General features: G+C 34.3%; 1 protein-coding gene across 1 annotated transcript in view; it reads right to left on the bottom strand.

Moving 5' to 3' along the window:
• The window catches only part of LOC144964503 (uncharacterized), a 26,688-nt gene continuing 1,765 nt past the window's right edge, over window positions 1-24,923 (bottom strand). The window contains exons 2-19 of the mRNA XM_078898876.1: window positions 24,074-24,320; window positions 22,615-22,690; window positions 21,471-21,696; window positions 20,035-20,194; window positions 18,512-18,614; window positions 17,944-18,074; window positions 15,463-15,720; window positions 14,339-14,490; window positions 13,895-14,001; window positions 13,383-13,470; window positions 12,657-12,736; window positions 11,664-11,876; window positions 10,874-10,964; window positions 10,330-10,399; window positions 7,952-8,047; window positions 6,130-6,267; window positions 4,775-4,924; window positions 1-3,724 (exon numbers count right to left, since the gene is read on the bottom strand). Coding sequence (XP_078755002.1) covers window positions 1,344-3,724; window positions 4,775-4,924; window positions 6,130-6,267; window positions 7,952-8,047; window positions 10,330-10,399; window positions 10,874-10,964; window positions 11,664-11,876; window positions 12,657-12,736; window positions 13,383-13,470; window positions 13,895-14,001; window positions 14,339-14,490; window positions 15,463-15,720; window positions 17,944-18,074; window positions 18,512-18,614; window positions 20,035-20,194; window positions 21,471-21,696; window positions 22,615-22,690; window positions 24,074-24,320 — 4,767 coding nt within the window. The 3' untranslated portion in view covers window positions 1-1,343. The remainder of the gene's footprint in view (window positions 3,725-4,774; window positions 4,925-6,129; window positions 6,268-7,951; window positions 8,048-10,329; window positions 10,400-10,873; window positions 10,965-11,663; window positions 11,877-12,656; window positions 12,737-13,382; window positions 13,471-13,894; window positions 14,002-14,338; window positions 14,491-15,462; window positions 15,721-17,943; window positions 18,075-18,511; window positions 18,615-20,034; window positions 20,195-21,470; window positions 21,697-22,614; window positions 22,691-24,073; window positions 24,321-24,923) is intronic.

Genomic DNA, 24,923 nt, shown 5'->3' on the forward strand with positions numbered 1-24,923 from the left:
TAATATTTACATGTTTAATCATCAACTCATCTGTCACCAGCACAATATTTCATTCATAGTTTCCTTGTATCAAAAAAAAGTCACTAACCCTTGGAGATAACATTTTTGTGTTTTTAACCCTTTAAAAGTCAACATGATTTATTTTTTCTAAGTCATAATTCCATGCATGATTTGTTACATTGTAACTAACTGCATGATTTATTACATTATAACTAACTGCATCCCTCACAATTTTCAACAAAATGGAACAGCAAAGCATGCGACTCGGAGGTTTCAGCAGCGAATCTAAAGTCAACGCGTTAATCAATCTAGTATTACTACTGTTCTGTTGATGAAATGTGTTACAACATGACGTCAAATTGGAATAATACCACACCCTGCTTGTAAAGGATTAATCCAAACATATTTTATTTTAGAACGACATGACACAAAAAGTAAGCACGAGACAATTGTGTAAAACAGATACAATGAAAACAATTGAACCAGTAATACCGTGTAACGATCTCTGACTGACAACAAAATCAGCACCAGGTACATCAAATTAACAATACACACAACATCAGGTCAACAACTGGATCCATCCCGCGTGCAGTCGGACATTTTTTTCGGACCCCCTGTCCACACAAAACAGTGATTGGGAGTTAGATCCAATGGAAAATTCTTTGCGATAGACTAGCATCCTATCCAAAGGATAACAAGCAATTGCTATTGTGTGTTTTACCCAATAGAAACAGGAATAAACTCCTGCTCCGTGGGCCTAATGGCTCTGAAGGACTACTACTTTATCTCTGACAGTCGGGGAATTTTTTTCTATTTCAGAATGTTAATCAGAAGTGAAATGATAACTTAATGTGGAAATCCTGTAAAAGTTGTTGACATGACAACAAAATTTTAAGATACAATTGCAAAGTAGAACGAGAACTGGACCATTGTGAAGTGTAGACAAAATGACACTAAGGAAGCTGTTAGAGGCTGTGGACTGTAAAAAGTAATAAACAAAACCATAATATAATAGCTTCAGAAAAACAAAACAAACACGGAACGTTTCAGGCTAAAAGCCCTTCTTCAACCAATAATAAGAAAACAATGAAAACATAAATACATTAGTGAAACAAACAGATTGGGGACACAGAAATAAATCTCTGTCACCAATCTGGTTTTTTAGTAATTTTTTAATGTTTTCATTGTTGTTTGTTTTAGGCTGAAGAAGGGCTTTGAGCCTACAACGTCCCGTATTTGGTGTTTTTTTTGTTTTTTTTTTAAAGCCGTTATATTATTTTTTGTTTATTACTTTTTGAAATGTAGACAGACTGCAGCGCATCAGTATCAAAACAACAAAGAATTTACATTGGCAGATCCAAATGCTTTCTGGACTTGGACGATCTGGTTCTTCTCCTCTCAGCGTTTTTCTTCTTTGTGTCGTCCAGCAGAGGAGATCGAATTAGCTGCAGAAGACCGGAAGTGGACAGGGCTGGAGAATATTGCGGCCTCTTGGCAGGAGTGGACTTTGAATTACTGGGAGATTGATTGACGTCTACAGACAATTTAGCACAGGTCGTGGGATCTGGGACTTTTTCTTCTTTAGATCCTGACGTTGAAGGAGCATCTGAACTATTAAGATTTTCAGAATCGACTAAAAAACCCTGACTCCCTTCACCCATAAAACTTGAATCTTGCTGTGGCAGTCGGTGCCTTTTGGATGGAGAACGACTTGGGGAGAAACACGAGTGAGAAGCAATCTGAGCCACTGTGGAAGTTGAGGCAATGGGTAAAGAAGGCATGCCTCCCTCTGAGGTCAGCCTGTCAATACTTAAATTAGATTCTTCTAGAGAATGGATGCTGTGACTAAATCCCCCTGAGGCATGAGAAAACAACTTTTTACTTTTGTCTTTATCGTTTGTGGCTTTCTCTACAATGTCATTTTCCTCAATAGTCTTTGACGAGCTGATTTTACCAACATTGTCTGAAGAGTTTTTCCTTTTCTTAGACAGAGGATAATTCAAATCAGATGATGTTGCTGCGTCACTGGAGAAAAGATTTCTTTTTAAATTTTTTCCAGCTAAAATATTTATTTCCTTTTCTTTCACATCCTCACCACTGACAGATCTTTTTGATGATTCATTTCCAACTTCATCCAATGGTTTCTCCTTGAATTCGTTGCTGGACACTGGAGACACGGATGATGAAGAAGAACTGGAGACTGTTCTACTGCCAGAGTTTCGTTTCTTTCTTATCCAATTCTTGATACTGTCCGGGGTTTTACATTTATTACTCGGTGACGGAGTGTGGGCTGTGACGACAGTTGAAGCTGAAGGCACTCGGTCTGTATCTAGATTGGTTGATTCATTGGAAGACGAGTCCTCATCAAATCTCTTAGCACTAGATATTATTTTTGGATCATTGTGCTTTAAAGGAGACTTATTCTGATGAGATGACTCCTGAAGAAATGAATTCGATGTCCGCTCTTTAAAGCTTGAAATTCTTAACATTTTAGATGGCGAGTCAGCAACTGACAACTTTTTACTATTAGGTGAAATAAAACTTTCATTCGGTAATTTTTTAAATTCACAATCGGCTAACTCTATTTTCCTCACGTAACTCTGGGCCTTCGTGCTCGGCAAACCCTTGAGAATAGATTTAGAAGGAGTTAATGAAACCGGACGTCCGGAGCCAGTCGGAGGGGAGATGAGGAATGAATCTGAGAATGTCACTTTACTTGGTGTGGTGTGGAACGATGAGGGATTAGAATTGTATTTCATTTTCTTTGGTGTTGACAGCACAACCTCTGGATCCTCCTTATCAATACCTTCAAAGTGACTTGTAGCATTGGAAATATTAACATGGTGAAAACTGTTACGTCTTGTGTCTGGACATCTGGTGAAACTGCTGCTCCCTCTTTTTGTCTGGCTCAAATCTTTTTTAACTGCCTTTTGAGGACTGACACGTTTTTGTAAATTCACAAAGTCTTTGTCAACTCTATGAAATTTTGCCGAGTCACTGGCACTTTTTCTAAATCCTGCCTTGGGTTTGACTCTGACTTTTCCAGACTTTTGATATAAATCATCCCCATGGTCCCATTGTGATGGACTGCCATGAACAGACTTTGAACTCTTTCTAGGACTATTCCTGGAAAATGTGCATTCTGGTGACCTATTTGATGTACTTGGACAGTTGAAAGCATTCTTGAAGCTTAACTCGGGCGTTCTGACCTGCTTTACCGGTTGTGATTTTGTCGGAGTGACCTGGAGAGGAGAACATGACCAGCTTCCAAATCTCGGTGATTCATTCCTCTTTTCAGGAGTCTTTAAGCCAGGCATTTCAAATGTCTCAGGATTTTTGAAAGAACTCATGGTGGGCAGAGCATCCGATGCATTTTCTCCATCAAACACAAGTTTAGCATCCAATGAATTTTGTTTGTTTCTCCCATTGTCTTTGGCTAGATCTTGACTGACGTTGGAGATAGTCGACGTTGTAGATGTAGTCACAGGTGTGGGGTGAAATAAAAGCTTCTTGACAGACTTTCTAGGGGATCGTCTTGGTAAGTGAGATGGAGGAGTTGAGGTAGAGGAGGTCGGAGTGGTGATTTTCTTTTTGTGCGACTTTCTTTCGGGTGTCGGGGAGGCCATGAATGATTTGATCATCCTTGACCTTGGTGACAGAATGGGGGATTCCCCTCTTACAGCGCTGATCAGACTGCCATGGGAACGGGATGAATGCAAGAATCCTGAATGGGGTAAACATAATAGAAATAAAATTAGTAATGCAAATTATGAAAGATTGGCAAACATTGCATATCTCTGAGAACAACAAGTAAGGGAAGTGAATTTTCTTAACTATCAAATTTCTCAAGTGAGAGCTAATTTATACATTCGTTCATTTAATACAATTCAGTTTATTTTCTTTAAGAAAAACAGAAAGCTAGCTATGATGAAATGAGTTTATACAGGATACTGTAAGAAGTAATCTGACATCTTTTAAAATAGTATACAATAAAGATTGAATATAAATAAAACACGGCCAAGCAGAGAATAAAGTTTGTTATATCAGTAGTTCTATACTTCAATTAATTTATCTCACGCACATTTTTGTCATCTACCTACTCCCCTACCCCTGTCTCCCTTTTGTCCAATGCCTTTCTCCCCCCCCCCCCCCACCCCCACCCCCACACACCCACACCTCCCAACCCAAACCAATGTAATACATCTGCCTAAATATAGCACAAAAGTCTGAAATGTGTTCTGGATAAAAATCTTAATTTATGGTCCTATTTCTTAGTCAGAGAAAAAAACCCAAAAAAAACGTAAAGTTCACTTGTTCCTTTCCTGCTCTCCTATTTCACGATTGTGTTGGAAAATCCCTCTCCATTGATGGGATTACAACCAATAAAAAATGGTCATACCATATACATCATAGGCTACTCGGCATAGCATGTGATGTTGAATAAGCAAGCAAGAAGTTTAAATAAATATATAAATAAACAGACAGATAGATAGATAGATAGATAGATAGATAGATAGATAGATAGATAGATAGATAGATAGATAGATAGATAGATAGATAGATAAATAGATAGATAGATAGAAAGATAGATAAATAAATAAATAAATAAATATTAAAGAAACTGGAAAGAATCTTTCGGAATGTGGACCTGTCCTTGTATGGTTAAAATTAGTCGTAAGGAAAAGAAAACTAATCAGGAAGTTGTTTTGTGTTTTGTACTGTTTTTTTCCCAATTCCTGGAAATATAAAAATATCCACACGATGGAAGACTTACTGTGTGGACTTGTGGCAGGTCTTCCACCTTTCTCTTCCATTTCCATGGATTTGGCTACAATTCGTGACTGACACGAATTCGATGAGTAAAAGGCTTCACGAAGCAAGAAACGAGCTGGTTTGTTTGTTACACTGCCTCGGGGTTCATCATCTATAGAAATATATAATCAATATGAAGTATGAACAATACATTTGAGCTTGAGTTTTTATATAGTGCAATATCCACTAAATGTGCTCAAAGCACTTTACAAGGGGTCCCTGACCAACAACAATACGTAATATGTAGAACAAAACATGATGCCTGTTAGGCGATATTACAATTTTTTTCAGACAGAGACAACACTGTTAACAGCCAGATACTTATTTTACACCAGAGTATGGTGAGAGAATGTGAGTAAAGAGTCTTTTCCAAGGACTCAACTATGCACCGAGCAATGTGATATATGAAAAATAAATTTACATAAAATGCAGGATAAGCAAAGAGATTTTTTTTTTTTGGCAATTTTTAAATTGATTTTGTAAAAGAAATTGTTCAACGTGGTATTTTCTGCTTTCATTTGATTTCGACAGATATACAATAATGACTAAGATAGAGGAAGTCCCAATGGCTCAGAAGTAGAGCACTCGCCTACCAAGTACATGGCCATGTTCGATCCCAGGTGTCTAGATTTTTTCAGCCCCACCCCCAACTGTCTGTCTAACCAGCAGTGATTGGGTTGCTGGATCTTTTATCTTTTATAGAAAGTACTTTGCCATGGACTTGTATCCTATCCAAAGGATAGAAAGCAATTGAAGACTCCAGTTTTAAAAGTACTTGTCAAATTTTCATGATTTTTAGCTTATCAGTGATAAACTAGAATCATAATCACGTCAGTTCACTAAGCAATTTTGTTCATGATATAAACACAATCTATGTCCCTTATCTTAATACTATAATCATATTTTTTGTATACTCTATATTGTAGCCTAAGCCAAATTTTAACCTTCATTTTTCCAAAACAAGCTCCCTAAGACTTCAGTACTTTTAGCACTTGGCTACTGTCCACTTGGCTACTGTCCATTTAACATAATAGATTCAAAGGTTTATTTTTAGGCAATTGCCAAAATAATACTTGAATATAATAATTCCAATCAATAAATCAAGAAAGGAAAATCAAAAATGAAGCAAAGCAAACAATAATAATAATAATAATAATAATAATAATAATAATAATAATAATAATAATAATAATAATAATAATAATAATAATAATAATAATAATAATAATAATAATAATGTAAAATTATCTAATATAAAGTCCAGCCCCATGGGCCTTATGGCTTTTTTAATCCTATCCTATGCCAGACAACAACAACCTTTGACTGGCGATTCTTCAACTACTTGAACATCTGGCTTGATATTGAGATGATCCCTCAGGCGTTGTTGACGAGACAAGATTCTTCCAGAGATTTGTTTATGTGCAGGCGTTCCAGGGACCAACAGTTTGGGTTTTCCTGAAAACCAAAAAATTGACATTAAATAATCATCAGAATACATGGAGAAGAAAAAGTAGAAGCTTTTAACTCATGGGCAAACGAACTGGTTTCAAATAGAAGAGTCAGTTGGTCTGATAGACTTGACACAAAGTACTTAAGTCCTATCCAAAGGGTAGAAAACAATTGTTATTGATTGTTTTAACTCTAAAAGGGGATAAATTGAAGCATTATCTGTCATCTGCATTTTTTGCGGCCGCAAATATCAGGGCGATCCGCAAATTTTGGCAAATTTCCCAAAATTGGCAATCGTGGCAAATTTTGGGAAAATTGGCAAATCGCGTGGCAAATTTTTGGGGAAAAAAAAAGAAGCGAAAACAAAATAACGAAAAAAAAAGTGCGAAACTTGAGAAATGTTGCAGCTTTGCCTGGGCCCAAACCAAGGGAAGCTACTCTCTACGGATAATGATCCTTTAAAATCTTTGTGACAACGCTATTGTGTAAATTAATAAATGTAGCCTCCTTAAATGTAATAAATTGTCTTTTATATATATTTTTTTCTGTATCACATGTTAATTTTTACTGCAACGCTTAGTTCTCCTCGGCAAATTTTTTGGCAAATTTTGGTCTTTTTGGCAAATTTTGGGGTTTTTTTTGGCAACTTTTGGCAAATTTCAGGTCCCAATTTGGCAAAAAATGCAGATGACAGCATTATGGCTCTGAAGTACCTATTTTTTGTTTTTGTTTTGTTTGTTGCTTTAGGTCTCTTCCAACACAATTGAGGTTATATGAGAGACCGCTGAAACAAAAAAACAAGCAATCTAACACTAACAAAAATAGTACAAATGTAAATCAAAATCATAACCTAAAGATATCATAAGCTAAATTATAAATAACCAAGAACAAACAGGCAGAAGATTTACAGAAAAAAAAATATCCCCTGTCAAAAATACAATCACAAACCAAAGAAGCAGGATAGGCTAGTAAAGAGAAGAAGAAACGACATCACTATCGGATCGTACACCCATGCGAACATCATAGGTATACGATTCAAGGGTGATGCTCCCATCCAACCACCCGCCTGAAGTACCTACTTGAATATATCAAACTAACAAATTAAGGAGTGGGCACTGGTGTAAGGTAACAATCGGAAAAGGTGAAAGTGCCGAAAAGTACAAGACAAAAACATCCCAAAAATTCATCGTATGATTTTTTTTCTTGTATTTTTATTTCTGCCAAGTCTGTCACTGTTTCATAGACACCTTCTCAGACAATTTTACTTGAATAGTGTTCACTCCTCAATGTATAAAAGTGGTTTTGGTGCTAGAAATATTTATTTCTGCTCCATGTCATAGGCACCCGTAAAACTTAAAGGCATTTGTAGGATTGTATGGATGAAGAGAACAATGCGTCATAAATCTTCTTCTAGGTTCCATGCCTGGTCCAGGCTTCGGATACTGCATGAATTATCTCTCTCCATTCCTCCCTCGCTTCATAAATAAAAACCTGAAAACGTCCGTTTGGTAAGGATAAAGATCTGCCTGAAGAAGGCAAAATCACTAATCAGGGACCTCATTTTAGGATGTAAAGGTAATGAATGTAATATAATAACACGACATCGTGAAATTACAAGTCAATAATGAAGGTCCAAAATTAGAACAATATGAAAGTTTTTTAAAAATAATTGTCTTAGATTGGCGTTTACCTGATTTTCCTTTTGGGGTTAGCTGCAGCCGGTCTTTTGCTTTTTTCACTTTACTCTTGTCAGAAAACAAGTTTCTTTTGGCACGGTCATAGTCACCTGTGGTTAGAAAGAGTTTGTTGTTTTCTTTTATAGGAAATTAGCTCTTTGGAAAAAAATATAGGAAATTTTGTTCTTGAACTTTTAGGAAAATCAAATTACAAATTACAGTGAATTATGATCGATTTTAAAAATTAATTTCTTGCTTGATTTTCTGGACAAAGTAAATAGAAATTATGATTTCATCTTCAGCCTAAAGATGGCTTTATGGGGGTCCCGATAGCTCAGTTGGTAGAGCACACGCGTCACGCGCAAAGGGACTGAGATCGTCCTGGGTGCTGTCGAGATTTTTTTCTGACCCCCTTGTCCACCCAGCAGTGAATGGGTAGTTGAGTCTGTTGTTAGATTTGGCGGAAAATACTTTGCAATAGACTGGCGTCCTATCCAAAGGATATCAAGCAATTGCTATTGTCCCTTTCACGCTATAGAAACCAAAATAAACTCTGGCTCCATGGGCCGAACACAGGCGTTTATTGCTTTCAGTTTAGTTCGCCAGATAAATCTAGCCAGTCTAGTGATGATGAGTCATAGCCTTACACTGAGAGAGGGAGACAATTTTTTGATAGATTTTTTCTGAATTTCAAACTAACGTAGTATTGCCGTTATTAAGTGTAGCAAAAATATTTTTAAACTACCAAACAGTTTATTAACAGAGTTTTCATTGATTATATAATATTATATAATATACATAAGTGAATTAAAATTTTTAAGAGAATATTTTAACATGTTCAACATTTTAAAACAAAGGTAATGGAAATGATGTTGAATATCTGTAGAATGTAGACATATGAATTTTATACCAGTAGATTGAGGCGTTTTTGAGATATCAGTTCACCTGTACGTAAAAGTTAGGATTTTGAGTAAGGTAAAATTGAAATCCAATCACAGCATTGTCTTAATATAAATTTTTTAATAAAACAGAAACATAGTCAAATGTGATTCACTTATATTTATCCCAGAATCAACGAATTATAAGAATTCCATTAAAAATTGTTATATAAGGGCATTCATTTAAAGACAATCAAAACCACTAAGAAAATCTTAAAGAGTTCTTATAATTTTCATAACCTTATTTTTGAGATATCCATGCCCCTTACTTTTTTTCATGTACTTGACTTGCACCTCTTTTAATTTGTGTGCCATATAGACTGCATATAGCACATCACTGGTGAAAGATTAGGATCATATTCACCTCATTAAGTATTGTTTCTTGTTCAGAGTTTTCTCATTGAACCAAAGGTATCAATACCCTGCATCGCATTTCTTTAAATTATGTATCAGTGAGATACATTTCTCGCAAATTGAAATATTTAGATATGTCAGAATTTCACATTTATATTTATAGTCAATTGTTGATAACGTCTAGAGTCTTTTAATCCTCTCAGCACGGCTCTGTACTCTTTCACAACAAATTCGACATATTTCATTTGTACTGGTGTGATGACCGTCTTCAGTGTGTCTCTTCATAACCTGAACAAAACTTAAATAAGTAAATTTAAGAAATATCTAAAATTTCCGCTTAAATTCAATGAAATCAAATTAAATAAATGTCTCTTATCATCACTATCTAGTTTTATTATTCTCCTCTTTGTTAGTGACAAAAATAATTATTGAGATTCCTTTCCACACCCTCTATTCTTAAATCCCTGAATCTACATAATAAAGTATATATCATATGAAAGATAATTTTATCTATTTTTCTCTGATCCCTCACACTTGATGGTAAAAAGTGTTGGTTTGATATTTTAAATTTTTAAATATTTCTTAAACTTATAATTTTAATATTTATTTCATAAAAAACTCTGATTATTCAAAAGAGCAAAACACAAACTTATCATTTAATGATGTAAATAAAAATAATTGCGTCTTGTAGAGGAAAAATTGGCCTTTGTATCCATATATGTTTGAAAATTATGAAAAAGATGCTGCGTCCACAACGGGCTGAGAAAATTAAGTATTTTGATGAAATTTCTACTACTCTCTGCCTGAGAGAAATTCAAAGCGATGAGATTTACCTGCAGACATAATTTATTGCCAGTGCACCCCGTCTTGACAGCTGTTATCACTGTGGTTGACGGTGGATTGTTTACAGTACTTGACGGTAGCCAGTGAGGGAAGAAGTAACTAAAGTGAAAGTTTGGGCCCTATTTAAACGGCTGTGCGAATGGCTCTGAAGGCAGACTACTACTAAAGATGGTTTGTTAAGAATAGCTTTGCAATCAATATCACAACTTATCATCATGGAATTCTAAATGTTTAAATAAACAAATGAACAAACAAACCTCCTGATTTAGTTTTAGAGCTCTTTCCTTTTGATTTGTTTTTGTCCTTAGCACTTCTCTTTCCTTCAGTCTGTGGAAGAAACAGAAAGGATAAACGTAAAAGAAAAATGATCTAAACATGAATATGATTTGATGGGGGGAAAGTGGGGCAATGAGGAACTTTAATTAAGCAAACTGAAGCTTATTGATTTGGTATGCACTGAAAATAATTTGTATTTCTGTAGTTGAGAGGAATTTAATAAAATTAGATCTATATACAGAGGGAATGTATTTTACAATTACACCTGTCTTTTGATTTTGGAATGAATAATGAATGCATTCAGGGAGTGTCAACGAAATCTGAATTTGTTTACTCTCTGAGCGAGAATAAAATTGCTCTCACATAATGTAAGGTGCTTCCCATTCCTTGCAAGAGGCATATTGTGACAGTCAAATGTCTAATGCATTACCTCCATCAGACATCTTTACATATTTACGAGCCTCATATTAATTTCATTACTTAAAATTTTAATTCGAGATTAAACTTTCACCAATCTGACAGTACCTTAGCAACTGGCCTGGATTTTGGCTTTTCGACCAGAATTTGTTTCTTTTGGCGAAAGTCCGTTAGAGATGGATGCTGCTTTAAAGAAGTCCTGAAAAAAATGTATATCATTGAAAGTTACTTATTTCATAAAAAGAAATTGAGATTTCATAACTTCGAAAATGACTTGGGCAAAGGATGCACAAGATTTATTTGGAAAGTCCTAGAAGTTGAAGAAGAAATAAAGAAAGAAGTAAACATAAGAAATCGAATTATTGATAAAATAACATTTTTGGCATGAGCTTGGTTAAGAATGGTCTTCTATGTTGCATTAAATTTAATGTGACATCTGGCATCAGTTTTTTTCTAAAGGTGTGAAAACAGAAAGGTATTGACCATGAATAGGCCCAAAACGAGGGGTGGAGGGAGGGGGTGAGAGAACATTAATTAGTATGTGAAAGGTCGACTAAAATAAAGAACTAGTGATACCAAAAAAAATATGACATTTGCCTGAAATTAACTGCTTTTTAAAATTTTTCACCTTTGTGTTAATATCAACAAAATTTCCATTAAATTTAGTGACAAAATACCATATTTTAACTGTTTTAACACTAACTTCTACGTCATGGCACACGACCGAAGGGCTAAAGCTCAGGTGGTCGCCGGTTTGGATAAGTAAGTAAGTCAGTGTTTTAACAGACTAATTTCTAACAGACAGAAAATGTGAGGTTAAAAAAAAACTAATGAATTTGTCTAACAAGCAATAAGATAAAATAATGAGATAAAATTGCTTTTCATTTCTGAAACAAACCTTTTTGCTCCCTGCGACAGAAGCTGACCAGATGACGGTGGCTGGGAAGAGTAAGGTCCACTGTGAAAGCTGTCCACGCTGCCAACTGACATGTTCTGGCCCCAGACAGTGCTAGGGGCAGACGGGGAAGTCAGCTTGGCCAGAATGGCCGGATAAGGGAGGTCGAGTTCATCGTAGACGTCCATTAGGACCCGGGGTAAAGTACCACAGTGGCTGAGGTGAAAAATAAAGTTTAATAATTATTTATAGTTGATAATGGTAATAACAACAAGATTAATATTTGAAGTGGTGATGAAGATATAAAAAAAAATAACATGTCATGTTGAAATAATATTATATTATATTTCATCTATCGTAATAAGATAACAATGTTTTCCTGGCTGAAAATCACTTGGAGCCTGTGGTAACCCATTGAAATGTTGTGCTATTCTACTTATCATTATTCCATGCCTGCAAATATGTGAACTATTCACTGATTCAATAGTTCTCTTTTAAATAAAGCAATTATTTAGCGCAATATATGCTAAACATGCTCAAAACGCTTTACAAGGGGTCTCTCGCCAACAGCAACACTTAACATGTGGAACGAGACATAACGCCTAATAGGCAATATTACAATTTTTTAAAGACAGAAACAACACTGTTAATGGCCAGGTACTCATTTTACACCTGAGTACGGTGAGAGAATGTGAGTAAAGAGCCTTTTCCAAGGACTTAACTATGCACTGCTCATAGCAGGTCTCCAGTCCTGGACCTTCCGATCCGAAGGCAAGAGTCATACCACTAGGCCACAAAGCCGTACAATAAACAGACTCCAAACCTTTCAATCATCAATGAAACTTGTAAAACAATGTTGCATTAATCATCTGATAACTCTAATGGTTAATGAGCTGTGAGGGATTCTTCAGATTTTAAACTCAAATGACTCGTTTTCTTAGTTTTATTTCTTTTAAAACTAAATATCACCTACAGAGGGTAGACAAATGAACAAACCTGTCAGTTGCATTGGCCATGAATTCCCGGACAGAAGCAGGCCCTATGATGAAAGACAAGACTCGCAACATGGACACGAGCTGAAAGTTATAGAAAAGACATTGCAAAAATTAACAGAATACAGTTGACATCATACAAAATTGTACAAGTTGTTTTATACATCTCTATGAAACACAAAAAGATATAACTCTTCAAGTATTTATTTTTCAGTTCCCTGACCACAATTACAAATATATATTTGGGTAATGCTTCTTTCTACTTGCATCTCCACTGCAAATACGAATCTTCTTAGAATGCATACTAGACAAAATATAAATAAATAGAAAAAGATTTTTTTTTTTAAACAGTAGGGTCACTGAAATCACATAAATGAGATAAGAAAATCTATTCTCAGTTATTTGAGTAGCAAATTACATTGGATACATCAAATTAAGAAATTAAGGAATAGGCACCGGTGTAAGATAAAGAACTGAACAAAGTGTGTCTGAAATGTGCCATTAATGGTAGCACGTCTGACCGGTAATCAGAAGGTCTGAGGTTCGATCCCCAGTCGAGGTCGACTGATTTTTTGGGATGTTTTTTTTTTCTTGTATTTTTCTTTCTTGCTTTGTCTGGCACATTTTCATATACACTTGTTCAGTTCTTTTTTAATTACATTGAATATGATAAAATTACTGTTATAAATCTATTCAGATGAAAGGGTAAATCAAAGTCTATGCATCTTACAGCATTGAGTAATCGTTCTCCTTGAAAATCCTCATTATCGGGGACGAATGATGCCATTTCCAGCAGTAGCATCACTTGTAGCTTGTACCTACAAAACACAAATAATGACATCAAAAGTTTCCTTTTATTGAATCTATCAAATATTTTGATATTATACAAAATATTCAAAAATATGCTTTCATCAATATATATATCTAAATGTGGACAAGGTAAGCTACACAAATTAAACTTAAATTCTGAGCTATGGTATTCAGGAGAAGGGAAGGAAAAGGCTAGGAGTAGAAGTCTAGAGTTCTATCTAAAGGGTAGCAAGCAATTGCTATTGTCCATTTTATACCACAGAATCCAAGGATAGAAATAGAAAACTCAAGCTCCTTGGGCCTTATGCCTCTGAATGACTTTTAAAGGGTTTTTTTTTTTAAAAAGCAAATCAAAAAAAAAAAAAATTGATAAAAGAAAATTTTAAAAAAGAATTTGGCCATGGATAAGACAACCAGCCAGACACAACTTACTCTACAGCTTGAGATTTTTTGTCCACATCATCCGATTTCCCGTATTTCTCTTTAAGTTTGGCTGGATCCTGTGCCAGGTGCTTGCGTATGAACGTAATGGCTGATTTCTGTTAAATATCAATGCAAAATAAATATATATATATATATCAAATAAATTTTACGTATAGTGGATTTTGCACTATCTAAAAAAAGCTCCAAAAAAATTGTAATATATTTGTAATGATAAATCTCTGCTGTGGATATATAGATAACATTAATTTTATTATTATTATTATTATTATTATTATTATTATTATTATTACTATTATTATTATTATTATCATTATTATTATTATTATTATCATTATTATTATGTGGATGCAACATAAGCTTTAAATTATTAACCTGAGCAAGGTCTATTAAGCAATGAGAAAATTAACGTATAGTCCTTCTATGGAATTGTACCTGTGGGTTGGTGGCCATTTCTTTGGTCGACATAAAGTAACAGGTAACCGTCAGCATGGCCTGAATGGACGCTTCCATGGCAACGCCTGCGGCAACAACCTGACTGTATTGCTTCGTCAGATAATCAAGGAGCTCGTTCTCACTTTGTATGTCTGAGGAATAAACGTTGAATAAAAACACTCAATCATTACATGAAATATATCAAAATGTACATTTATACTTTTTTCAGCGCATTGCGCTTAGCACAGGACCCAAGGGTTAACACCTGGGCTAAAATTTTGCAATCATTGTCATTGTCACCCATCCGTTGAGGTAAAAATTTCTATAACATCATAAACACATCGTATAATTTAGACAGTAAATAGACAGGATCAAGAATCAAAGATTTAACAAAATATGAGTACATCAGCTTCATTAAATACATATTATGCATACATCATTTAAACAAAACAACAACTGGTAACTATGACAACAAAATATAAAAATAATAATTTGAAAAAATAACAATGAATATTTTCTTAATAAAATCTGATATAAAATCAGTAAGTCCTTTAAGGATTTTCACCGACATAAGAATTTTTAAAAACAATACTTTGCACATGAATTAAATACTATATATTATACATAAATATTTATATGTCTCACAGTTTTATAAAATATGAATATCAAATATACTGCCTACTTCCTTGAAGGATGTCATTGGCTTGACAAAGGCTTGTAGAGTAAACTGTAAACAAACCACAGTAGGCAACAGGAAACCACTGCTGTACTTTCCCAAGAAAACTCATGATGGCCACAATAATTTTTAGGGCAACTAAATCGACATAAATGTATTGAACATCTTGCTCTCACAGGAAAGATAGAAGGTAAAAAGAGCAAAGGTAGACCAAGAAAAACATATTTGAATAGTTTGAACAGCTGGGTGACAAAGAAAGAGAAGAGTAATATTAGTTTTCTGAGGTTATCGGATCAGAGAGATGAATGGCTTACCACGATCACCGATGTCTGGCACAGACTTGGTACTTGAAGAGATAGAGATGAAATATACTTACAAGAACAGAAAACAGATCTGAACTAGTCTGTGGATACAGTAACGTTGAAAGTGAAAATAAAACAAAACTTACTCAGACTTTCAAACCCAGCAGATCCGCTTGTCCTCCGTCCAGCCGGACTAGCAGCGACACTCCTGGACAGATTACTGCCTTCCTCTTCCCCGGCCATCAGGATGCTGGTACTCCTAGCTCTCTCCACCAACAGCCTCCCGCGGCTCAAACTGCTGGAGCTTTTACGACTCAGTCTACGGATCTGTACCTGTGATGAGCCAGACGCTGACTCGGATTCTGCAGAGCCTCCAATCTTTGATAAAATAGAAGTGTCTTTACCTAAGGAATTAAAGAAAATAGTTGTTAGACATTTAGAGTCTACAGTATGGACAGAGACAACACTGTTAACAGCCAGGTACTCAGTTTACACCTGAGTATGATGAGAGAATGTGTGTAAAGAGCCTTTTCCAAGGACTCAACTAAGTGCCGAGCGAGGCTTGAACCCAGGACTTCTGATCTGAAAGCGAGTGTCATAGCCCTAGAACACGTAGCTGCACATAATGAGCAGAATCTCACGTAAAACGAACCTTATAAATGAATGAACAAAAACATATTTCTTGAATTTCCCCCTTTCCTTTGTAAATGTATGTTGTATAAGAAGGACCTTCGGTGACCTCCTTCTTTGAGGTGTGAACTGAGGGGTGAGAAAGACAGAAAAAGTCAGAGTCAGGAGAAAAAATGACCACTAGGCATCCTAGTCCAAGCGACTCCAACCAATCAGAACAAAGACTATGGAAAAGCTTTTACCAAATGGGCGTTTTCAAAATATTATAAATTCAAGTTTTTTTGAGTTTTAAAAAAATCTAAATTTGGATGTTTAAAAGTTCTCCAAAACCCATTTAGCCAATAATTACATCAGTGGGGACTTGCCACTGTCCAACATGTACCCGTTGTGGTCAAAAGCCTGAAATCGCAGAGCATCGAGTTGAATGATGAATTGTGGCGAAGCTTCTGGGCTGGGTTTGCAATGGTGCACGATTGCGGTACGGAATTTGCATCCTGGATAGATCATCATAACATAGTATAGCAATGACTATCCCGCACAAATCTTTGGGCCTCTTTTTCGCTCACAAAATGCCCAAATTCGCGACAAAATATGGAACGAAGCCGTTTCGTACATGCTATTTTAAAAAATTAATTACGACGCTGTTTATAATTGAATATGACTGAAAGTTGGCACACAGTTAGAAAAGAGGTCATTTTAGATTATGTCAAGCGACAAAACTCGTACGATTACCAGAAGACCGTTAAAAATAGATTTTTACTCTTTGGAGTACAATATTTCTAAAACTACAAAGGAGAGATTTTGTCGCTCATAAGGTTATATATGCACATTTCTTCTATTTATATTTCAAATTTCATTGGATTATGATAAGTACTTTTCCCGTATTCTCACAAAACATCAACCCAATTTGCATTTCAATGAGTGAAAATATCGAGACGGCCATTTTGCTCCACCATCGCGCGACACGAAAATGACGTGAGCGAGGCAAGGCTGCCAGATGGCCAGACTTTAACCTGACCAAATTCGACTTCAAAAGTCGCTAAATAGAAAATCATATGGCTTTCAATATTAAGACTGGCCCACTTAAAATGAACTAAATTTTAACAAACAGAAAATTGAATAAACTAGGATAAATGTCACTGAGACAAACATAGATGAATAAAATTTTTAAAAAAGAAACAAAATTATATATTTGGCCACACACGTGGCCATCTGGCAACCTTGTTCGCGCCGACGGATGACACAAATCCTCGCGCGCTTTTTTTAAATTAAGGTATTGTTTCATTGTTATGTCATAGGGATAGTAGATTAACACACTCTCTCTCTCCTCTCTCTCTCCTCTCTCTCTCTCTCTCTCTCCTCTCTCTCTCTCTCTCTCTCCTCAAATAAATACTAGAACTAACATAAGCCATGGTCTCACGGGACTGATTGATAATAATTCAGCAGGCATCTTTCGTGTCATTTGTATGGGTTTTAGACACAAGATTACACTTCGGAAAAGTTCCAAATGATCAATATTATGTATATTTTAAAACAAGATTATAGTTGACCCTAGCCATACAGCTCTAAAACTATACAAGTTAGAATTCTTCTGATGTCTTTATCATATTTTCTGATAATTTTGCCATAAAATTGCCAAGTTTTAATATCTAATTCCACGTATTAAGCGAGATACAGCCACAAACCAGAATAAAACGCAGAAAAAGCGTCCCATATTTTCCGTATTTTTTTCTCTTTGTGAGTCATCCAAATAAATGACATCTTTGAAACTGCATAACTTTGTTATATATTAATGGATTTTCAAAATTCAAAAAGATTTTTACTCAGTGGAGATAGGGCTTTGATTTAAGAGTAGTATTTCCTACAAAAATAGAAAACAAAAATTTTCATAGTCATTGCTACATAGTAGTGTGAACATCATTTGAAGCTGCTGCTGGTTAAGACTGAAATGAACTTTGCTTTCTTTTTCACACAACAAGGAGAGCAATATAACTTACCAGATACCGGGGTGCTTGTCACGGGGACAGGTTTCTCTTGTTGCTGTTGCTTCTCCTTTGTTTTCAAATACAAAGCCCTCACTTTTGCCATGATGTCTTTTGCAGAACATGAAACAGTTTGGAAACTGGACCTGATAAAAAAAAAAAAAATTTAATACAACAAAAAAAAAAAAAGATAATCATTTTGTGGTGCTGAGCGACTATTTTCAATGATTTCTATGTGATAATTGGACGGGTATGTTTGTTCTTCAGTATGGTATGTAATTGAATTTGAAATTATAGATGATGTTGGAACCAGCATTGAGTGAGTGTCCTTTCAAACATGGTAAACCAAACAACAAATTGCCTTTATGGACAATCAAGATCATATTATTATCATCATCATCATTATAAATAGACAAAATAATTTTTAAACATTTTCTAAGCCTTAATTAAATCTATGGGACACAACAATGAGAATCTGGTTCATCAAGGTTATGATTAGAACCTAAATTAAGAAATTTCAGATTCAAAATTTACTCTCAGCTCATGTAAAAAATACGAGTAAGGTCAAGCGTAGAAAAATTACCTATTTTTAAAATCCCCAATGAGAGGGCCCAGTTGCTTGGTGCTACCAGGCTTGTGCCATGAATTCAACACGTGACTATTGAAAGGTTTGGCAGGACTTTGGTCTGGAAATATATAATAATAATAATAATAATAATAATAATAATAATAATAATAGTAATAATAATAATAATAATAATAATAATAATAATAAAATAATAATAATAATAATAATAATAATAATAATAATAATAATAATAATAATAATAATAATAATAATAATAATAATAATAATAATAATAATAATAAGTAATGACATGGAAGCTTCAATTTATTGAACGAATAATATGGAAAACTAGAAAGTGAAACAAAGACAAACGACTCACATATTCTGTGTGACGTAAACATTGCTGCTAAAAGCTTGAAGGAATAAATAATAATAATAATAATAATAATAATAATAATAATAATAATAATAATAATAATAATAATAATAATAATAATAATATCAATAATAATAATAATAATAAGTAATGACATGGAAGCTTCAATTTATTGAACGAAGACAAATAATGAGGATGTTTCGGGTTTCCCCTTTATCAATAAAACACGATTGTTGAAAGGGGGAAACCAGAAAAGTCCTCAGTATCTGTCTTCGTTCAATCAATTGAAGCTTCCATGTCATTACTTCTGTGCAGACTCAAAAAAGCAAATATGAAAACCTACAAAATTGCATTGTTTTGTTTTCAATCTAAGATACTCGTATAATAACTTGTTCTGGAAAAAAAATAGGAGAGAATGAGAAAATGAATAATTTATAAATAAATAAATAATTCAATTAATAGGTAGGTGAGAAGGTAAGTTGATAGATAAATTTTAAATAAATAATAAATAAACTTATTCATCCTTATTTAAAACTTGAAGAAAAGATTAATTAAATATGATGAGAATCATGTGATGGTGATGAGGATGATAAAAGATGATGATGATGATGATGATAGCTGAGATGAAAATAATCATAGCTGCAATGATTGACAATGACAGCAATGACAATGATAATGATGATTATTTTGAGGCGAATCGGTTATTACACTGTACAGTCAGAATAGCAGCTTTATGTCCTTTGAGACGCAGCCTGCACATATTGGAACCCAGATTAATAATCGACACCCAAAACTGTCTTTTTGTTCATATAAGCATGTTTTACTCAATACATGTTGTTTCCCCCAATTTTTGCCCATTTCCGTCAAAGTGCATCATGAAAAATAAAAACAACCAGAGTGACAATAAGTTTGTTTTGATTTTTTTATCAATGACAGTAAACTAGATGTAAACCAAGTTACATAAAGACAGAAAGACAACTTTCAGAAAAGCATAAACCCTGCTAAAAATCCCAGTTGTCAACAGTTATTGGGCCAAAAACAAAACAAAAAATAAATAAATAAAATAAAAAATATTTTTTAAAAAATAATTATTTAAAAACAGTTTCGTGAGTTATAAAACCGACACAAACAAAACCCTATTGCTAATTGAAGGTCTGACTACCTTTGTCGCAGGAAGTGGTCCTGTCAAAGATATAAGCCTTTTCCAGACTGAGCTGCTGATTCCAGGAAATGAGAAAAACGTGACCACAAGTGGACGTGAGAGCAGCGAGCACGGCCATTTGAAAATGGACATCCTCCTCCTTTGGATAGATTTTTAATATCTGGAAATGAAAACGAGGGAAAATATAAATGCGTCTATACGATGTATATCATTTATTTAGATGTCAATTTATCATATCATACGATGTATATCATTTATTTAGATGTCAATTTATCATATCATACGATGTATATCATTTATTTAGATGTCAATTTATCATATCATACGATGTATATCATTTATTTAGATGTCAATTTATCATATCATACGATGTATATCATTTATTTAGATGTCAATTTATCATATCATACGATGTATGTCATTTATTTAGATGTCAATTTATCATATCATACGATGTATATCATTTACTTAGATGTCAATTTATCATATCATACGATGTATATCATTTATTTAGATGTCAATTTATCATATCATACGATGTATATCATTTATTTAGATGTCAATTTATCATATCATACGATGTATATCATTTATTTAGATGTCAATTTATCATATCATACGATGTATATCATTTACTTAGATGTCAATTTATCATATCATACAATGTATATCATTTATTTAGATGTCAATTTATCATATCATACGATGTATATCATTTATTTAGATGTCAATTTATCATATCATATGATGTATATCATTTATTTAGATGTCAATTTATCATATCATACGATGTATACCATTTATTATGATGTCAATTTATCATATCATACGATTTATACCATTTATTTAGATGTCAATTTATCATATCACACGATGTATATCATTTATTTAGATCTATCAATTTATCATATCATATGATGTATATTATTTATTTAGATCCGTCATTTTATCATATCATATAACGACATGGCCAATCTCACAATAACTGACTGATTAATGTTTCCATATATAAACCATCTCAAGGTGAAAAATATTTCTCTGTCTGAAAGTATGGAACAAATTAGATAAAGAATTCAAAGACACCCCGCCCCCCCCCCTGCCCCTGAGCTCAGTAATTATACACCAATTCCTTTTGGACAGAGACAATGTTGTTAACGTCCGGGTACTCATTTTACACCTGAGTACGGTGAGAGAATGTGAATAAAGAGCCTTGCCTTTTCCAAGGACTCAACTATGTGCAGATTGAGGCTCAAACCCAGGACTTTCCAATCCGAAAGCGAGTGTCATACCACTAGACCACAACACTTTAAGATAATGGGTCATACAAGTGGCACATACATCATACCTATCGATTCCTTTCAAAGTTTCTCTCTCATTTCTTTTTTTCTCTCATAATTTTCTGTGAAAATAAAACATTTCTTTCTATCAAAACGTACACCATGACATTGGGCTTTGATGAGCGTTCCCAGCAAAAGGCTTATTTTGGATTCCTGCCCACAGGTCAGCACAGTGGATTGCTGCATCTGTAGATTGGTGACGAACTCGGCGACAGCACTAGAGGAAACGCACCCTTGAAGTTCAATGTCGACATCAGTGAGACGCAGATCGTCATTGGCTTCAGATGCTTCTTTATTGCACAAACTTGTGGAGGTCTCACTGCAACTGTTAAGAGAAAGAGATATAGGGAGAGAAGGGGGGGAGAGAGAGAGAGAGAGAGAGAGAGAGAGAGAGAGAGAGAGAGAGAGAGAGAGAGAGAGAGAAAGACAGATAGACAGATAAATTGATAGATAGATATATATAGAGAGAGAGAGAGAGAAAGAGAGAGAGAGAGAGAGAGAGAGAGAGAGAGAGAGAGAGAGAGAGAGAGAGAGAGAGAGAGAGAGAGAGAGAGAGAGAATGATGAAATAATTACAAAATATTAAAAAGATATAATGTAAATGATTCTAATTAAATATTAAAACTAAACAAATGAATCTGTTACCAGTACCATAATTAAACAGGCGAAACATGGAACACATATATACATTCCATTCATGGAATCAAATTGTATCTCTGAGTAAAGTAAATCAAAGTCACAAGTATTAAAGATAATGAAGAGACAAGATAAAATCAGTAATACCATGTTTGTAAATAAAATCATATTTTTGCAAAATAGTTGAAAAACTAAATAAAGCTGCAAAAAACTGCGATGATGCAGTCAAATTGTAAAGACTGATGCAGTTTTTATATGATAATTAAATAAGTAATAAGTTTATAAAATGAATGAAGTAGATACCACTAGATACCACATCGCTCTGTAATAGAATTAGATACATCGTTTTGAGTCTTTAGGCTTATAGAGTCGGAGTTTATCCCGGTTTCTAAGAGTAAAACTGACTATAGCAATTGTTACCCTTTGATAGGATGCTAGTCAATCGCAAAGTACTTTGTGCCAGATCTAACAGACCTAGCTACCCAATAAATGCTGAGTGGATAGGGTGGAGAGGTCAGAAAAAAAATCTTGACTGCAAAATCAGGATATAAAGCTTGGACAGTATCAATGTGAAATCTTTATTCTACAAATCTTGACAAAAATCAAACCTTTCATCCATAGACTGACTTTGCTTATTTATAAATGACATCAGTTTTGCACCGCTCAGTTCCAATTTGCTTGAACCTGAATGAACAAGTTTATCAAAAATGTATAATAATAATAATATCCAAAAGGAAATAGGTACGTACATGACAGTTAAAAAACGAATACATTTTTATTATAACTACATAGTGTTTTGGTTACACATTGTTTTCATTATTATTTTAAAAATTGAAATGATCAAATTCATTAATGACAATGATTGAAAATGCTTTGAACAATTTGTAACTCTGTATCAGGACTAAGAATCCTGAGCAATTAAAAAAGTACAACACTCACAACCCAAACATTTCTCTTAATCGATGTTCGATTCCGTTTCATACAATTTCCGTTAAATTTAACATCAAAATCAATATCTCCATTCAAGTCAATTTGACAAATTAAAAATAAGATGGAGTTTTCCAAACCTGGAAACCCCCTGGTTCCATTGAAAAAAATAAATAAAAAATGTCGCAACTGCTATTGAGATTACGGACTTATGTAAAAAAAATATCAAGACTTTCCATGGTATTTAGCAAAATGTTAAGGACTTAAGCGAAACGAGATTGATGTAGAAAATGTGACTGCATTTCAGTGTACAGGACAGGATTATAAAATCAAATGGTCAATGTTTGCATTTGGAGCTTGCAATCCTTTGTGACCCTAGAAAGTACACATAAATCATGGTACTGGTTCACAATTCAAATAAGCGAGTCTGAAGAGTTTACAAAATAAAACATCATTTAATAGTCGAAAAGTGGATTAAATTAATGAAAAAATAATTAATTCCTTTTTTTTATAGTATCAGTGCTTGAGAAGCACATAAAAAATAATAATAAATAATAAATATTAATGAATTTATATAGCGCCTAAACATCCAAGTTAATCGTGCTCTGCGGCACTTTACATAATAAAAAGACCAAAATATAATTTTTCAAAAATAATAATAATACAGTATTCGCTGGATTTTAGCATGCTTTCAGAAGCAAAAAATGTACTAGAATCTGAAGTTCATGAGAGGTGACTCATACATTCTCCAATGTACACAGGAGGTAACTAATACATTCTCCAATGTTCACAGGAGGTAACTAATACATTCTCCAATGTACACAGGAGGTAACTAATACATTCTCCAATGTTCACAGGAGGTAACTAATACATTCTCCAATGTTCACAGGAGGTGACTAATACATTCTCCAATTTTCACAGGAGGTAATTAATACATTCTCCAATGTACACAGGAGGTAACTAATACATTCTCCAATGTTCACAGGAGGTAACTAATACATTCTCCAATGTAAACAGGGGGTAACTAATACATTCTCCAATGTTCACAGGAGGTAACTAAAACATTCTCCAGACTGTTGTATTGCAGAGTGTGCTGGAATTCGGTGTGCTAGAATCCAACGAGGACAGTAATAAAATTACCTTTGACATAAATAGAGCTGTCAATATCTTTCAAATGTTGACTTGGACCATCATCCTTAGAGAGTGACAAAGTTTGCACCAGGCAGGTCTCTGTAGACAATGAACTGATAGGAGGATGGATTTCGGTGAAATTGGGAATTCTGGTATTGGACGGGAAGCATTTCAGAATGTCGTGTTTGTAGAGTAAATTGCCTCCAAGCTTTTTAAAAGATTCTGCCACGATTGCTAAACTTTCCTGCCTCGTATCCTGTGGAAATGAAACAAAGCAAAGATAGGATTTATAGCCTGCTTGTTCTTGAAGATTTTAAGGTGCTTGCGGCACTTTAAGGTCATTTTAGAACCAGTAAAAAGGAAGAAAATGATACAGTAAAAAAAATATTCTAGATTTACAATCAAAAGCACTGAGTAAAAGTAAGATTAGGATTCAGGTTATAATAGGGAATGGATGTAGATTTCAAGATCTCCCAAGGCAATATAGCTAGGAAGACTACAGTCATATTCTCCCTAACCAAATTGATCAGTTTTGGCAAGGGAGGCCATGATTTTCGACTCCCGACCCACAAGAATCGTCTTTCTATAAATGACTATCACTATCTCAATAAACATTGTGAGTTCAAATCCTGTCAACGCCCCCTTTATTTTTTTTTATCTGAATTCTACAGGATTACATCATTATACGAATGTTAATATACGCCCCCCCCCCCCCTTCCCCCCCTCTTTTTAACAAAAAATAATGTTTAGCCACACCTGAAAAAATAAAAAAATTCAGGTTGAGAGGGGAGAGTTGGTAACCTTTGGGTTCCAATAGCGATACTTCCATTAATTCTAATATTTTCCTACTCTATTATGT

This window comes from Berghia stephanieae, chromosome 2 (genome assembly GCF_034508935.2).
Source record: "Berghia stephanieae isolate SIO BIC M18660-M18661 chromosome 2, UCSD_Bste_1.3, whole genome shotgun sequence".
Classification (NCBI taxonomy): domain Eukaryota; kingdom Metazoa; phylum Mollusca; class Gastropoda; order Nudibranchia; family Aeolidiidae; genus Berghia; species Berghia stephanieae.